This window comes from Pteropus medius, unplaced genomic scaffold (genome assembly GCF_902729225.1).
Source record: "Pteropus medius unplaced genomic scaffold, Ma_sr-lr_union100, whole genome shotgun sequence".
Taxonomy (NCBI): Eukaryota; Metazoa; Chordata; class Mammalia; order Chiroptera; family Pteropodidae; genus Pteropus; species Pteropus medius.
Window position 1 is genome coordinate 3,917,734 of NW_024356335.1, and position 18,059 is coordinate 3,935,792.

Below are 18,059 nucleotides of genomic sequence, written 5' to 3' on the forward strand. Positions count from 1 at the left end.
ATAACAAGTGTTGAGAATGTAGAGAAATTGGAACCCTCATGCATTGCTGGTAAGAAAGTAAAACGGTGCAATCGCTTTGGAAAACAGTCTGGCAGTTTCTCAAAGGACAAAACACAGAGTTATTGTAAGATCTAGCAATTCTCCTCCTAGGTATATTATATCCAAGAGAAATGGAGAGTATATTCATACAAAAACTTGCACACAAATGTTCCTAGCAGCATTATTCATAATAGCCGAAAAGTGGAAGCAAGTCTAATATCTATCGACTAATGAACGGATACATAAAATGTGGTATCTTCATGGAACGTTATTCTCATAAGCAAAAGAAACTTAAACTCTCCTACACGCTACAATGTGGGTGAACCTTGAAAACATTATGCTAAGTGAAAGAAGTCGGGCACAAAGAACTACATCCAATCCTATTTATATGAAATGTCCGGAATAGGCAAATCAAATCGGTAAGAGACACAATGTAGATTGGCCAGGGGATGGGGGAATAGGGAGAAAATGGGGAGTGACTGCTAATGGGTATGGGGTTCTTTCTGGAGTCATGAAAATGTTCTAAAATTGACTGTGGTGATGGTCGCATGATTCTAACTATACTAAAAACCACTGAATGGTACACTTTAAATGGTGAAGTGTGTGGTACGTGAATTACATTCAAATACACTGTTAACCAACCGACCAAACAAACAAACAAAAATCCCCACACGGTAGGTCAGATAAAGAGAGAAAAATGGAGAAAACAGAACAGGAGGTGAGTAGGGAGCTGGGTACAAATGAGAAGGCGGGGGCTGCGACTTCGGCTGGGCAGTTAGGGAAAGCCCTTATGGCAGTGGCATCTGAGCAAGGCCTGGAGTGAAGTGAGGTTGAGGGCTGAGCAAAGACCGAGGGAAGAGATGTCCAGAAGTGTGAACTTCAAGTGCAAAGGCCCTGAGGTAGAGACATCCTTGGCAAACGGAAAAGCAGCACGGAAGCCAGTGGCTGGATGGGACTGGGGAAGAGAACAGAGGGGATGCGGTCAGCAAGGGAGCAGGGGGTCAGGTCGTCCTGGACCTCGAGGGCCATGGTGAGCACTCTGAATCTCTTTCTGACGGCAGCTCTGTCTCGCCACCATGGATCCCGGCTTTAGCCCGGAGCAGCCCCGGTGGAGGTAGGTGGATGGGCAAAAAGAGCAGAAGCAATTCCCAAGCGGCCAGAGAACCAAGCTTACGAGTGGGGAACGCGGGGCCAGGGGGCTGGCCACGGCTTCCGTGTGGACCCTCGCACCTTTACCCACCCCTCTGCTCACCCAGCCCAGGAGCTGGAAGCAGTTGCTGGAGACCAGGTGGGAAGCTCACAATGCTGGACGTGTTGAAACACCCAGAGGAATTAGGATTAGTGTCTGGAAACAAAAGGAGATATCAAATTGTAGGCTCTCTCCCTGCCCCTTTGTGAGTCTGCCCTGGGAACACCCAGACAGGAAGCCTGAGGCCCCCTCGTGATTCCTGGCCAGAGAAAGGCACGTGGAGCCCTCCCAGGCTCAGGTAACAGGCGGCTTCCTCTTCCACTGCGAGAAGGTGAGCCAGGGCAGGGCAGGGCAGGGCAGGGCAGGGCAGGGCTCACTCTGAGCCTCCCTCGTATTTCCACAGGACCCCAAATGCACACTATTAAATGCCACCACTCCCATGGGAAGAAGCTCACAGCCTTGACTTGGCCCACCCCAGGAGGTCACAGCAAGGGTAACACAGCCCCCAGCAGTGGCCATTTCCCAAGAGTCTAGTGTGTGCCATTGGAAATCTTCAGCACTGAAAGTTGAATGTTATCATGGCCCACTTTACAGATGGGGCAAGTGAGGCTCAGAAAGGCTGAGTTTCTCACCCACGGTCACAGAGCTGTGAGGAACAGAGCCTGGTCTTAACCCCAGGCCCATCTGTGTCTAGAACCCATGTCACAGAGCCAGAGATGGCACAACCACAACTCAGGGCCTACAGGGCCCCTCAGGAGAGAGGGAACTGGGCACCCCCAGTTAGGTGGTGTGGGGTCCCAGGCACAGGGTAGGGATAAGGGGGAAGATGAACAGGGGGTGGTGGTGGAGTTCATCAAAAAGGCAGGAATGAGAGTCCCAAGCAGTTGGTCACGAGCCCCAGGCGGAAGCTGGCCAGGGGCCAGGTTTGAGGAAACCTCAGGGACTCGAATCATTCGAAAACCTTTTATTAAGCACGTACTAAGTACCAGGTACTGCTGAAGGCCCCAGGGACATAAACAGTGAACAGGACAGAGCTTCCTGCCTTCAAGGGGCTTACAGTCTGGCAGTGGGTTGGAGAGAGACAAAATGAGGCAAACACACATCGGATGGTGGTAAGTGCTCTGGAGGGAAAGGAAGCAGGGAAGGAGGCAGGCGGTGGGTGCCCAGGTGGGGGAAGGCGTTAACGGGAAGGTGATACCTGAGCAAAGAGCCGAAGGAGGTGAGAGTGACCTCCCTGTGCAGATGAGGGAGGCACTTGCAGTCCAGGCATGAGGAGGCGGACGTGCAAAGGCCCTGAGGTGGGAATGCGGGATTGCTTCAGAAAGCAGAAGGTGGCCAGTGTGGCTGGAGCAGAGCGAGGGGGCGAGTGGTGGGAGATGAGGTCGGAGAGGGAATCCTGGTCTCAAATTTACAAAGGGGCCACGTGGAGGGGCTCACAATCACGCACCCGCATGTGCGCAAGCAGGTACAGGAGGACGCGGGAAGAAATGGGGACTTCGCGGGGGAGGGGTATTGGGTCCTTTTCTTTTTGAACTGGAAGTATCAGTTGACTTCTTTTTTTTAAAGCACGCCTGGGGGGAAAATGAACTCCTCTAGGAGTCGCTGATTGCAATGAGGTCAGAGGCCAAAAAGCCACCGTAGGGAGGACTTCCAGGAGAGGCAGAGGCCACCGGCACTGCAAGACTGAGATGAGGGGGCTACAGGGCCATTATTTTCATTTCTGTCCAAGAATGTTTCTGTAGTAATTGAAATTTAAATGGAAAAAATGAAGAGGGTGTGAGGTTAGAAGGGCTGGTCAAAGTCAAAGGGATTTGAACTCCCATCTTCTGGATTCATGGCCTGGGCCCACAGGCACCCTCTAGGCCGAGATGAGGAAGTCCCCAAGCCTCCCTAGCCTGGGGCTTCAGCTCCACACTGCCTGCCAGGGACAGGTAATTATAGAGCCTGGGTTTTCAGGGCAGCTTTAGGGGAGTCTCGCTTTTAGCTTTAAGATATACAATTAGGCGTCCAGATCCAGGAGCAGCAAGGCGAGCCCTCCACCCACAGCAGCTCACTGTGGCCATCACAGAGGCAGGATTCAGCTATTTCTGGCTTGTCCTGAAATAGAGCGGAGCACCCCACCAGGCCGGAGCGCCCTTGGAGGTCCTCCCGTGGCTCCCAGTCCTGACCAGCAACTCTATTTCACCTCCACAAACACTGTGGGCACCAGCTCCATCATGCAGGCAACAAGGGGTCAGTGTGGTGGGGGCCACCTCCTGGCCACGGACTGCCATGACCCCAAGGTCCTTGCAGGCAGGGACCATTCAGCGCCCCTCCCCGAGTTGACGTGGGAGCAAAGGCACAGCATGGCTGGCAGTCCCTGCCGACGCAGTCAGGAGAAAGAAAGCCCAGGCATCAGTGGGCAGCTCGGGGCACAGGCTCCGAGATGCCACACCCCCTCCCAGCCCTCTGCCTTCCCAGTCGCCCACTGCAAGCGCTTGTCTGCATGTCTGACTTGTCACCACTGTGTGCCCAACACGGAGCCCTGGCCTGGCAGGAAGCAGCTTAGTTGTGGTCACAGTAGGGGCTGGGGGTGGTGAGGCTGGCAGGTCAGGGCATCTCAGACTAGAGCCAACACTGAAAAGTCCTTGGCTTGTCACAAATGAAGATTCCCAGGCCCTGCCAGAACTGCGGACCCTACCGGTTAGGGTGTCTCAGCCTTGGCACTAATAACATTATGAACCAGATAATTTATTTTTTTTCCCAGGGGTGTCCCGTGCATTGTAGGATGTTTAGCAGCATCCTGTGAGTAGCACAACTCCAGCTGTGACAACCAAAACATTGCCAAATGTCCCCCCCGCCCCAGGAGCAAAATCACCTCCGGCTGAAAACTGCTGCTACAGGCCTCGGGCTGACTTTTTAAACAAGCTCCCAGGTGATTCTGAGGCTGGATCTGGGCACCTGGCTGAGAGAGGACACATCCACAAGACCTGAGTGGGACCCCAGGGACCACCCAACCCACAGGGTGCAGCCACACCCACTCCGTGATCTCCCAGTCCTTGGCTGGGTTCCTGGAGAAGCAAGGGGTCACAATGATGCAACCAAGGTTCCCGGCTGATGAAACCCAGCCAGGGAGAGGCGAGAGTCTAATAAGGAAACAATTTAAATTGACAACATCTGCCTGTGCTTCCCAGAAGAGAGCACAGCCGCCTGGGGAGGGGCCCACCCCGGGGACCAGCCAAGGCGTCCATCCAGGGGCTGCAGGGCGGTAGAGCCTCGTCCCGGCAACGTGGCCAGCGTGGCAGCCCAGCCGCGTCTGGCTCCTGCCAGGAATTCAGGGCCGTGTGCAGGGGAAGCAGCTTGTTGCAGTTCTGACACGGCCAGCCCCACCTCCTGCAACACCACGAGGCAGCAAGAAGTTCCTAGAAGCCAAAGCACTCTGTGCTCAACACTGGAGCGCCTGACACTGGAGTGCTCGAAGGAGCCGCCTGGCACCCCAAGACCCTGCTCTGCTCTCCTGAGGGTGGCCTGGGGATGGGCAGGCGGACTGGGAGCACACTGGGGGCTTCAGAAACTCCGAATCAGAAATGGAGCAGGGGGCCAGCCGGGTCTCAGGGCAAAATGGGCAGGTTCTGGCTCCCCATTTCACAGACACAGGCACACAGCCTTCTGCATCCAGAGTCAGACGATGCGGGCGGCTTCCAGCACCCAGAATGCATGGATGCTCCTCTTGCTTGATGCCAACGGGCACACCCTCTTGTTTCCACAGCCCGAGAGGAAAGCAGGCGGTTGGAGGGATCCAAAGTCAACTGCTGGTTTCGACCAAGTGCTAGTTTCCCACACACCTGGGTGAAGGCTCCACCACCCTGTGTGGCCCGGCCTGGCTCTGGTTTCCTGGGCACCCTCCCATGTGCCCGGTGCTGCTCAAGTATTAACTCCACAGGCACAAACCAGCACCCACTTCATACATAAGCGAACTGACACTCAGAGGTGAGGGGTGATGTGCACTCCACCCCGTCATCTCCATCCCACAGGATGGCTGGGGAAATGCGCCAAGACAGCAGAGATTCTCAGGGGACTGTGGCATCAACGTCCCTGTGCTCTGTGGGCTGACCTTTCACGAGCATCGATACCAGGGAAGAGGTAGCCTTGAGACCAGGCTTATGCTAAAGGAGGGGTGGCAACTGCGTCAGAACACATGGTCAGTGGGACATGGCACTGGGCCAAACCCGTCAAGACCCGCTGGTGTCAGGGTCCAAGCCGGGTCAATCTAGGGTCACAGAGAGAGATGGGAAAATGTTCTTAACGTCTGCTTCCTGCCTCCTGAGCTCTCCTTGCCTGACCTCCCAGAATTCACACCCCAGCCCTAGGAGGTAGGTACCATCATCTCCATGTCAGAGGCAGGAAAACTGAGGCCCGGAACACAGAAGCCAGCAGGTCTGGCTGGGAGAGGGCTGTAATCTGAACCCATGGCTGTCTGACCCCAGGTCTCAAACTGGACTCCCATGTCAGAGCTGAGCCTGGCTGCAGGCCCTAGAAAATCAAAGCGAGAAGACGCAGGCTGGGCTGTAGCAGCAACTTCCCCTCCCCTTGGACCCACAACTGTAGAAAACACAGAGCTTTGGGGTTGGCTGTGCTCAGGGAATTTCCCTTTCTGAGACTCCCAGCAGGACTGCTCACAATTCATAGGTAGGCGAGACAAGAGAGGCTGGGGTTCAAGGCCAGGCTCTGCCACCCACTGGACACTTGGGCCTCAGTCACTGTTGTGCCCATTTCACAGGGTTGCTGAGAGGCCTAATGAAAGAGGACCAGGCACATACCCGCAGAGCACTCACGTTGAACGGGGGACATGGCCTCCGCCATCGGAAGTGACCCTGAAACAGGTGGTCCAGCAGGAAGCCAGGCATGCAAGGCCCTGACAGAGCTCCCTTTCCCCCCACCCCAGGACCCTGGGTCAGGAAAGTTCCCCAGGCCTTGACCCTGGCCAGGACATCCCGGGAGGTGGCCTGGCAAGGGGTGCGGCAAGCCTGGGCCGCCCTGGCTGACTCACGCCTGGGTTGCGTTTGAATCACCCAAGGAAGGGAAGAGACAGAAGGGAGAGATCCCCATTCCTGGAGCCTGGTTTCTCGAATGGCTGGGCTCGAGAAGTCACAGGGATGTCCCTGTCCTCTGAGTCCCTTCCCAACCCAATAGCCTTTCTTGAAAGCGCCCTCCCCCAGCTAGTGCAGATGAACAAATGACTTCCTCTTCTGGGCCTGGGTCTTAGGTCTGGGGAAAACGGAACAAGGCTCCCATGTCCCAGAGCACAGAGGTCCTAGAGGCCTTTGTTTCACTTACTGCTGCTTCTTACTTCTGAGGATGACACCCGGCACATAGTAGGTGCTCAGTTAGTATCTGATAACTCTATGAGTTACCTTCACAGCTCTGCTCCCAACGAGAGCTGCCCTAGACCTCCTTGTACCACTATTTCCACCCCCAGGAAAGGGTCCTCTCAGCTGAGACAGGCCATGTCCGCTAACCCTCTGCAGAGTGTGAAAGGTCAAGGGTCATCGCTATCTCTGGATCTGCTGCTCCACACAGAGCTCACCATGGCTCCCTGGACTTCTGAGGTGACTGGGGAATAATGAGGAACTGCTCAGCCCAAGTCACATCTCCTCACACAGCCAGCACAGATCCAGTTCTGTTTTTCCAGCCATCTTCTGAGATTCCAACCACTGGACGAAGGGCTTGGGGTCAGGTGAGACACTGAAGACTTGACTTACCAGTCTCTACCTCCTCCCCAGATACCCGATTCTCCCGCGGTAGCGCAGACCCACCCTGGGCTGATCACTGCTTCTGCCATTCGCTCACTCCACACACCTTCACTGAGCACTTATTACAAGCCGGGCCTAAACAGAACACGGGGGATACATTCGGAACAAGCCAAAGCCTCGGTCTTTGCATCCAAAATAGGCGCTGCCTTTCTCACCCAGGTCCATGTGATTCCTCTTTAACAAAACCCTTAGGAGGCGCTGAAGCCCAGAATCCAGGCTTCTCTTGGCATTCAGGGAGCGTACCCAGTCAGCCAAAGGCCCATCCCCAAGTGAGGGGTCAGAGCCAGCGCAGGCAGGAGAAGCTGCTGCCTCCCGCCCCGCTGTGCTCGGTACTTCTCTGAGAGCTCATGTGTCTAATGGTCTCCCCGGCTCACGGGCCCCAGGTCAGTGGCCTGACTCTAATCACTAATGTTTCCTGAATGGATGAACCGCCGAAGAGAGGAGAGAAACAAAGGGAGAGAAGGAGGCACGTGGACCTTTCCTGTCTGCTCCTACCCTGGATCCCCTCCAATAATCGCCCTAGATTAATACCAACCACTGCCAGCCTTTACTGAGCATTTACTCTGTGCCCGGGGCTATGCTGAGTACATAATTAGTGTTAACTTATTTAATCCAAACACCAAGCGGGAGCTTACTACCCCATTTTACAGAGAAGAAAAGCAAGGCTCAGAGAGGTCCTGTGGTCTGGCAGCCTCAGGAGGCTTCCTGCCAAGCCCCACGGCCCAGCAGCCCTTGCTGGGGTTTGCAAAAGGCAAAAGGAAAAGCCCCAGCTAAGGAAGACTGTTGGCAGCTGCCAAAATGAGTTACGGCTTATAAACAGGTCAGATGGTTCAGGCTGCCCTGCCAGAAAGAACCTGGAAAGACCCGAAGACCGCCTCGAGGCCTCCAAGGCACCTGGGAATCACCTCATTTTTGTCTGGAGGACTTTGGCACTCAGCACCAGCACATGTGTGAGGTGTCTCCACGCTGCTTCTCACAGACATGTGCAAACAGCGTCGGTGCACAGTGTGTGCAGATCCTCAGAACAGTCCCACGTAGCCGGCCCCCAAGAAGCAGGGCTTTACAGGCCCTAGAAGCCCCTTCCAGACATGACTGCCACCCCAACAACGATGACAACATTCTAACTTGTACCAGGATGGGAGGTTTTGATCAGAATGCCTCTGAACTGTACATAAATGGCACACGCTCATCCCCAGCTTCCTTCCCTCCACGTTGTGATTGATCTGTCGTCAGTAGCAGCAGCTTGTTTGTTCTCACTGCTGCACAGTAGGCTTGAGTTTTGTTTTTAATCATCCCACGATGACTGAGGTGGGAAGCCACCCCTCTCAAGTGATGACAGAGGTGGGAAGCCACCCCTCTCAGGTGACAGCCACCTCCCCTTGGGCCAACTGGAGCCCCAAGTGATTGCCCTTGGTGCTTCTAAAATACAAATCTGACTGACTCACACCCTTCTGTGGCTGCCGCTCAGATGAGGTCCCAGCCCCTCCCCATGGCCTCCTCTCCTCCTCCACTCCAAGCCCCCAGGCCGCTAGCTCTCCCCTGCTCAGCACTCTTGCCTTTGCTGTCCCTCCGCCCTGGGCTGTTCCTCTCCCACCACCTGCTAACCTACTCATCCCAGGGACCAAGCCCAGCATCACTTCCCAGGGGCAGGGCTGCGTTCCCAGGAAACAGGAGGGGGATGGGGCGCACACACAGTGGATACTCAGGAACTGCCCCTGAGGGACTGGGGGGCGGGGGAGCAGCAGATGTGCAGCCCCAGGTCTGCAGAGAAGTCTAGTGCACAGAGAGGAAGTGGTAGGAGGAGAAGGCACCTGGCGTGTGACCAGGACCCAGGCTCCCACCCTCCCCAGCACCGGGCTGTGTACTTTCTCCCTGTCTTGGCAGGTTTAGACTGTTTTCAGCCCAGCCCTGTGCTGAGCAGGTACGGCGCTGATTTCAGATAGTTCTCCCGCCCCTGTATGAGCACCCCAACCCCATTCGATGAAGAAGGAAGTGAAGGCTGAAAGGACAAGGCACTTGGCCATGGTCACGGAGCCAGAGAACAGCTGCCAAGACCCAATTGCAGAGCCTGGGGCAGCCCTAGCCCCTTTCTCCTCCCCATCCCCCACAGCGGGGCCACCCAACGCAACCTAGCAGTGGCCCCAGCTGCCCAGGATGCGACGAGAGCTGCTCCTGACACGGACTGATACCCCTGGCACCAGTGGGGAGGGGCTGGACCCCAGCAGCTGGCAGTGACCAGCACACAGTCCAGCGCCATCAGTGTCCGCACTGGTTCAGTGCCAAGGAAAAAAGTTCCAGCCCTGCACCAGCGCCGGCCCACAACAGAAAGCCCCGGGACTAAGATGCCAGTCTGGGGAAGGAGCTAAGAGGCATGGACGGGGACTGTAGTGTCCTGAGATGAGGGCCCATAGTGGGTGTGCAAGGCCAAAAGAAGCCAGGGAAGGCTTCCTGGAGGGGGTGGTCCTTGGGCTGAGCAGTTCGGCCACGTGAAGGGTAGAAAAGGGAGCTTGAGGCGTAGGCAACTACAGAAGCCAAAACCAAGAGTATAAGGTGTGGTGGAAGCTAGGGGAGTGCCAGGGGCCGCCCCCTCTTGTCTTTCTGACCTGCTCCCCTGCCCTCCACCTCATGTGGGGAGCTGTCTTCTGCCTACCACAGTGGGTCCCACAGCTGAGTGTGCATAGGGCTCTTCCCACAGGCAAAGGCCTCCCGCAGCCCAGCCTGGCTGCACCCAGTGGGAGCTCTCCAGCTCTCACTGGCTAAGAGCCAAGCACCCCAAGGCAGGACAGGGTCACTGAGGACCCTGAGCTCCAGCGTGAGGCCCTGCCCCTTAGACACTAAGTGTGCTCCTCATGCACCCCCACCCCTCCAGAGGACAGAGAGTGCACTGTTCGGGAAGTACCGTCTCCCCAGAGCACCCCAGTCAGTCCTGGTCCACAGGGAAGTGCCAGCTGCCACAGAAGGGCAACTGAGGTACACTATGCAGCGCACCGCCATGACTCAGCCCAGGAAAGAGGACGAACTGCAGCAGGCATCGTGCTTCTGCCAGGCACCGGGAGCCAAGTTGGACATCTGACAGGCATTAAGTCACTGAGATCTCCGAGAACACTGTGAGGCAGGTACCAGCAGCTCCGCTGGATCAGTCGGGAGGGCCACAGAGGCTTAGGAACTTCCCCAAGGTCACACGGGCAGCAAAAAGCAGAGGCAGATTAGAGATTAGGCACGTCCTCCCCTGTGTGTGGGGCAAGGCAACAGCCTGACTTGAACAGGGAGAAAGTCCTCCACTGGAGTCCCTTCCTCGCAGATGCTGGAACAAGTTGGCTGGAGGGGCTGCGCTGGCCGCTCCCAGCTGACATCTAGGCAGGGTGGGGGCGCAGGTGGTACCAGGCCTGCATGTGAGCTGTTCCAAGCCCGGGGTGCCAACAGAGGCTCAGACCAGAGACCAATGGTTTACAGCCACAGCTCTAAGCAGACACTAAGGCACAGGACGGGCAGCTTCAGGCCTCACTCACCAAAACTACCAAGGACACCAGAAGGCCCAGGGGGTGGCAGACCTCAGGTTACAGAGCACATTTGGGGCTCTGGGGCCAGGTTTGGTGTCCCCACAACCCAAAGCACTTGCGGGCAAGGTCAATAATGAAGAGAGACCTCGCTCCTACCCCATGTTAGTTTTGGGCCTCTTTCTAAGCAAATCTGATCTCTCTTCCCTGCTCAAGCCTTGCTGTGGCTGAGTGAGATTACCACGGCTGTTATACTGCCCATCCCCAGAAGCAGGCGAGTGACCGCAGGGTCACCACATGGCAGTCACTAGACTTCACATACTGAGTCCCTAGGCTCCCGAGACCCGAGGACAGACACACTAGCAGCTATCACAATGCCCAAGCAGCGTTTCCTGAGTGCAAGTCAGGATTTCCAGGTACCGAACAAGCAGAGTTCAAAGGCACTCAGGGGCCCTGGCCACCTCCAGGAAAGCTGGGCCTACAGACACACGGTTTGGTTGCTGCTAAGAACCCCTGACCAGAAAACTCCCAGGGCGGAGCTCAAGGAGAGGTACAGGCTTCGGGAACAGCCTTGACTTCACAGAGCCAGATCACCGCAGGTCAGGGCTCTGCCAGTGCCAGGCTGGCGGGCAGATGGCAGGGGCTGCCAGAGTGGCACCTGCCAGTCGTAGTGCCAGCTGGTTGCAAAGGCCAGGTCCAAGGAGCAGACACCAAGGACAGGCACAGGCTGGGCAGCTTCAGGCTTCACTAAGGTCCCCAGTGGCACAGTCTAACCCCAAGGGAAGCCAGCAGATGGCCTGGTGCCACCACCTGGCTCTCAGGGGCGGCCTCTGTGGCCTGCCAACAGTACTTCTCTCCACAGGCCTGCCTCCCTCATGCCCCCCAGATGGCACATGGAACGCCTCCCACAGGGGCCCCAGGGACCAGGCTGGCCTGAGTAAAAAGAAGGAGGCAGTCCACGGTCAGGGATGCAATGGTGGGCAGTGGGGTCAGGAGAAGCCGAGAGAAGGCAGCCCACGGAAGGGGCGGTTGCAAAGCCCCTTGGGCCAAACTTTGCCACACAGCTCTGCTGCCAGATCTTCCAGTTTAAAAGACACCCAAAGTCTGGATGTTTATGCTGTCAAAACTATTGGAACACAGTATGGGGCAACGAAACCCTGGCTATGTTTCGCCACTATGCACCCTCTGAACTTCCATCTTCCAGCACCTACCAGGCGGCAGATGTGGTGCCAGGCACTTGAGGACGAGGAAACCTACCTGCCCACTCTGCCTGCCACTGCCCGGCCAACTCTAGCTGTCCTTTCCTGGGTGCCACTCAGGTCCCCTTTCATCTTCTCTACCTGCAGCCAAGAGCCATCAGCCTAACTGGCAAACCAGGCCACACCACTCCTCTGGCCCTTGGCTGGACCCCTAATGCCAGGAACAGTCCAGCCCAGCTCCCCCATATCTTCATTCACTCCAGCTCCTCCCTAGGCCTCTTCACGCCCCGACCATGCCAGGACCTTGCCGTGACCACTGACTATAAGCACCCTGGGGGCCGCCACCCTCTCTCCAATCCAATCCCCCTTGGGCTTCAAGGCTCCTAAGAAGGGTCACTTCCTCGGGGAAGTCCTCTCTACTGCAATGATATGCCCTATCATGAGATCATGAGCTCCATGAGGTCAAGCACCACGTCTAGCCTGGGGTGGGTGCGAGTCAACACCTGTCAAACAAATGGACAGATGAATGAATAGTAATGCCTTCCCCAATTGGCCCATTGGGGATCTGTGGGATCCTGGGAAGGACCCGTCCCTGATCTGCATGGCTCTGCTGGCTCTGTGGTGCCCACCAGGCGCACTGCGCCCACCCCATGGGGAGCTCCATGGAAGCAGGGATGTCTGGTCCCGCTCTCCTCTGAATGCCCAGGACCAAGAGGATGCTCGGTAAACGTGGCCTCCTCCTCCCTCCTGCTCTGATGGAAAGTGGATGCCTGCCCACTTCGGGGACCAACATCACCTCCGCATCCCCATTCCCTCAGACCCAAGGGATGAAGTGTGTGTCATGTCCACACTGCTCTCCCTCCACACCAAGATGTGCGTGAGAGCAGACCTTGCCAGAGAGCAGACTCCGGTGGCATTCCAGGTGGCTTGCCAGGCCTGGGCACAGGGCCTCCAGCTGCAGAGCTGGCCTGTCCAAGGCCTCCTGCATGCCCAAAACATCTCAAACAACCCTCCAAGGGCTCCCATCCTGGCCCACGGAGGGAAGGCGTCCAGGGTCAAGGCCTGGCCCTTGGAGGGGAGGCAGTGCCTATACTGGGAGCAGGCGTGCCCTCCTTCAACAGGTTGCCCAAATAAAAACCCCACCGAAGAGACAATTGAGGATTCAAGGTGGCCAAAGAAAAAAGGAAGGGGGCAAGGCATTTCCAAGTCATACAGTCTGCTTCTTCTTGGACAGCCTGGCACCCAAATCCAGAGCAGGAGGAGCCCCTTCTCTCTTTCTGGACCTACCTGCCCTCTTCATGCAAAGAGGGGTACTGAGGCACAGGGGACAGAGATCAGGGCCAGACCAGCATCCACCCTGCTGTGCCATTAGCTCTTCCCATGAAGTGACCTGAACAAGTGCTTTCTCTGCCCTTGGCCTCAGTTTGCTCATCCACTGGCTGAGGAGGCACAGCACTCTCTGCCCGTCTCCTCCAGAGAAGACTTGTAAAGTAAATCAGCACCTCCCTCTTGCTCCCTCCCTGGCACTACCAGCCACATGCAGGGCGCAGGCCACAGGACCAGTGCCAGCTAGGTGCAGAGACCTCTCAGGAAGTTTGCGATTCTTCCTTCCTGAAGGACAGACTGGCTCAAGGCTGAAAGCCTGCTGTTCCCAGTCTGTCCTGGGCAGACCACAGCCCGGCCCACTGCTTCTCGACTCACCAGACTTGGTTGAGACCTCTGCATCCCTCTCAAGACCCCTGGGAAAGCCTCCCAGATGTCATTTGGATGTATCTGCCTGGAAGGCCTCCGGGCAGGGGCCTTGGCAAATGCCCACTGTGCCGCAGTGCCAGCCCGGCCTGGCACCAAATCTACCGCAGTGACTTCAGCCCCACCCCCACCTATACTTTCAGGACCCCTTATTCTCAGATCTCACAAGATTAGCTCAGTGCCTCCAATCCACTGAAAAGAACCTTCTTCAAAGTTCTAAGGACATCACATGGGGCTCTAGCTGCTTCCAGCCCTCTGCCACCAAGGCAAGACAGGCCCTTTGGAGCTGGACCTACCCAAATTTAAATCACAGCTCTGCCACTTCCCAGCTATGTGACACGGGCCCATCACTTTAGGTCTCCTGACCCTAGTTAACTCATCAGCTCATGGAGTGGTTCGAGGACACAACTGATCATGAATTCGAGGTGCTCCGCAGGTGCCTGGCATACAGTAAGTGCACAATCAAAGGAAGTTTAAACCCTAATGATAAAAGGGTTATTTTCCCAATTGTATTATCAGCTGGGTGACCTATGGCATGTGGCTTCACCTCTCTGGCCTTGGTGTCTCTGCAGGTGGCCAAGAGGATTACCGGACATACCATTTGCAAAACTCTCGGCATGGTGCCTGGCACATAGCACAGGCACTCAGAACATGGTAGCTGTGAGGATTACAGTTCGTAAGGAGGCCTCAGAAAGAGGACGCTGGGAACAGCACGACTTGTAAAGTAAATCACCACCTGTTCTACCTGTTCAAAGTGGGTCAGGCTGGAGCTGTGTAAGCGGCTGTTGCCATGGCACCCAACACAGAGGGAAACACTCAGCTAGGAAGGCTGGTGCTGCAGAGGTGAGGCCTTGGGCCTGCTTCACTCAGACACCACCCATGACGACGCCACCAGTCTCCGAGCCACCTCCGGAATCCCTGGGGTTGGGGTGAGTATGCTACTGGACCTGGGTCCAGGATCTAAGCAGTCCCATCACCCCTGACCCTACCCCAACTCCAAAGTATTAGGGCCTTGGCCATCTGGAGTGGTAGGCTGTGAGGCAGGGCTCCCAGGCTGCAGACCAGGGTAGTAGGATGGGAGTGGAGCGGGTAAAAAACAAACAAACCCAAGAACCTCATCTCCTGAGCATAATCTAAAGCAGCTCTAAAGCAGCCTCAGGTCCAAATGTCGCTGTCTGCTCCCTCCAGCCACACCTGCACAGCAGCAAACAGGTACCGGAGCCCGATAAGTGCCCAACCCTGGGGGGGCCCAATGTCAGCTCCTCCCTCTTCAGCCCCGCTCAGGTTTCATCCAAGATGAGGGCTGGGAAGGGCTGTTCGGGCTCAGTTGGGTTCAGGGAATCTATGGCCCTTTGCCAGGAGGGAAGAAGGGGAGGCAGAGGTGAAATCCAGACTCCATGGGCCAAGACTTGGAACTTTCCAGACTTTCCTGGATGAGAGGGCAGGTTTAGGGAAATGGAAAGACTGACAAGGTAGGGTGACAGTGGCCCCAGGGCCTGGGAGGCCAGGAGAGACCTCAACCTGAGGCTGAATAACAATTCCTCCAGCTCACAGGTAGGTCCCCTGCAGACTCTAGCAGGTCCCCCACCTAAGACCTGGGTGGGGCCAGGGGCTGGGGCCCCTTGGCCATAGAAACCACGACAATTTGCCTAAGCTGCACATGATATGGTATATACATTACCCACGCCCTCTCACAACCCCAAGGGTGCACATGACCTCTCCCATTTCACAGGAAAAGAAACTAAGGCTCAAAGGCAGAACAGGAGTGGTTAAAAGCATATCCTGAGCTTGAATCTGAACTCTGCTGTAATAACTCAGGCAAGTGAGTTTACTCCCTCTCTGGCCTGTTTCCACCTCTGTAAAATGGGGATAATAATCCTACAGGTCCCCGCAATCCAACCTTCACAGCGCAGTCAAAGGTTAAGTGAGAGGTGCTAGTAAAACGGGGAGCACAGCACCCAGCCAGTGAGTGGTAGACCCCAGGCCCTAGCTATGAGCACAGCCCTTTCCCTGAATCCTTGGGCTGCTGTGTGGGTGGCCTGGGATCACAGGCTTCCCAGGCAACGGAGTATGCCACCCCCACCCTACCACCCCCACGGTAATGGGCCGCCCTTGTCTGAATTCCTCAGATAAGCAGCTCTCTGGTAGATTGGGGAACTCAGGCCTGAGCGGGCCCAAATGACTGAAAAGGTACCCCACCCTGTCCACACCAGAGATTCCTAAATCTGAGTTAGGCTGTGTGGCTCCCCTCCCCTGATCACCAGATACATCCAACAGGTCTCCAAACAGGCCAAGTTCAGTGGACAACTGCCTCCTGAGCGGTCCCTGGCAAGCCACTTACTTTCCCTTTCTGGGCCTCAGTTTCTCCATCTATAACAGGCATCCCATCTCAGAACTGTGATGCGGTTCCAGCTACGTGGGCCCACAAGGAGGCCTAAGGGGCAGAGGAACAGACCAAGGAAGGGAACCAGGGTGTCCTAGGCAATGGGCCAGGCCCTGCAGCACCTTCTATCTACTGAAATGTCTCCATAACTCTCTCACAGAGGCCTGTATTGGGCCCAGAAAGTGACAGGCTAGGCCTCTAACCACCATCTGTCAGACTCCAGAGCACTCTCCCAGGTGGGCCAGGGCTATGTGATCCCAGGTGGGCCCAAGTCAGTGGGTGCAGCTTGGGAACTCGGTAACCCTCAGCAATGAGCTGGGCAGCTGGACCAGCAGGATGAGGAAGAACATAAAACCAAAGTTGACCAAGTCTCTTTCAAAGAGGGCTGCAGCCTCCTTGACAAGGACATTTGCAATGCAAAGCAGCCCAGCTTCAGCCAGAAGAGGACAGTCCCTCAGAGGGAGCTGGGCAGGCCAAAATCCAGCCACCTCCCTCCAGCCAGACGGGGAGTGCCTGGGAACCTGTGGCTGGCTGACCCAGGCTCTAAATCATGACAGCCCTAGTGACGAGCTGGGTTCCAGGTGGCCTGGAACATCCTTCCCCATCTCAACCCCTCAAGGCACAAACCCCTCTGAGCCCTTTGTGCAAGTCTGCAGAATGGGCCTACCTGAGGGCCCCAAGAGGAGGCTGAAAGAATAGACCCACAGATACCTGGCAGGTCACCTGCAGACGGGTGCCGGCATCCAGCCAGCTTCCTCAGGCCCAGACCTCCCAGATCGTTCAGCCCTGCCTTGTGCAAACCTGCCCCAAACACACATAATCCTCAGGACTCTGGGCCCCAAGGGGCGCCTCTACACCCGTCTAATGGCTAGATCTTGTTCATCAACCCCGTCCTCTGCAGGCGCGACTACCCCAGCTCCTACCTTGACGATAAACTGACAAAGTCCCCGCCATCCAGCAGTCGGACCTTGCAGAAGAGAACCCCGTTCACGAAGGGAACCGCCGTCAGCTCCTCCAGGGTGAAAGTGGTTTGAAATTTGAATTTCTTCTTCTTCATCAAGAAAGCCATGAGCGAGTTCCCTGAGTCTGAAGCCCCGAAGGCCCAAAAAAGGGGAGCCAGAAATCCCCAGGATTCCTTTCCCTACACCACACCCCCTCCTCAAAACACCAGAGCCGGATCCCGCCCAGATGGTGGCGGAGGCGGCAGAGCAAGCGAGGATCTGAGATCGGAGGGCCCAGGTCTGAGTGACCAGTCCAGTTCGCGGGCCGGCTGGCTTCACCCTCGGGGAGCCGGGGCTCGGAGGGGCTCGGAGTGGCCGGAGGCTTCAGCGGCATGTAAACAGCGGGGCATGGCCCCAGAGGCAAGGACCGGAGTGGCTGGCAGCACGGGAGCGGCCGCGCCGGCGGGCAGCATCCCGAGCCACGGTCCCCTGGGAGCTCACGCCACGCGATCGGGCGCGGCAGGCGGACCGGTGAGACTGAGGGCGGCGGGTGGACCGGTGAGGCCGAGGGCGGCAGGCGGCCCCGCCTCCGCCCCGCTGGCGGCCGGGGGAGGTGCCCTCGCCGCGCACACGCCCCCGCACCTGGGTGCCAGACGGCCTGTGCAGGTGAGTCCGGGAAGGCTGAGGACACCCTCAGGGGGCGGCCGGGAACTCTGATGGCCTCTCCCGGAGGCGCGTCGGGGACACTCTGAGCCGGGAACGTCCGGCCGCGACCCCTCCGGGCGGGCACCGGGCCCGGGTCCGAACAACGAGAGCGTCGCCTCCTCTTCAGTCCTGGGTCCCGCACCGCGGGCCCCGGCGGAGCTGAGGCGCCCTTCCGGCCGGCCGGTGGCGCCCGTCGCCTCTGCCCAGCACCCCGCGAGCAGCAGTGCCGCCGCCTGCGCTCCCAATGCCGCCTCCCAACCCCGACGCTGTGCGGCGCCGCTGCGAGAACGCTGAGGCCCAGCGCGGACGCCCGCGGAGCCGCCGCGGAGCGCAGAAGGGGCGGGGCGCCGGCGGCCCAGCCCACCCGCGATTGGGCGGCCCTGTGGGGCGGACGCGGAACGTGATTGGCGAACGGCGGTGTAGGGCGGGACCTGAGGAGGCAGGAGTGGCCCAGGATGCTCGGATTGGTGTGCCGCGTGGCTGGGCCCGCCTCCTCGGTGGGGGTAGAGCGGAGGGAAAGAGAGGGGCCCCGGGAAGACTGTGGGAGGTCGCGGAGCGGGAAACC

The 18,059-nt window shown here is 57.4% G+C and overlaps 1 protein-coding gene across 1 annotated transcript in view; it reads right to left on the reverse strand.

Annotated features, from left to right (window-relative positions):
• EEIG1 (estrogen-induced osteoclastogenesis regulator 1) overlaps positions 1 to 17,783 on the reverse strand; it is a 32,040-nt gene extending 14,257 nt beyond the window's left edge. Inside the window, exon 1 of the mRNA XM_039861372.1 lies at positions 16,772 to 17,783. Coding sequence (XP_039717306.1) covers positions 16,772 to 16,917 — 146 coding nt within the window. The 5' untranslated portion in view covers positions 16,918 to 17,783. The remainder of the gene's footprint in view (positions 1 to 16,771) is intronic.
• Positions 17,784 to 18,059: the final 276 nt, after the last annotated feature.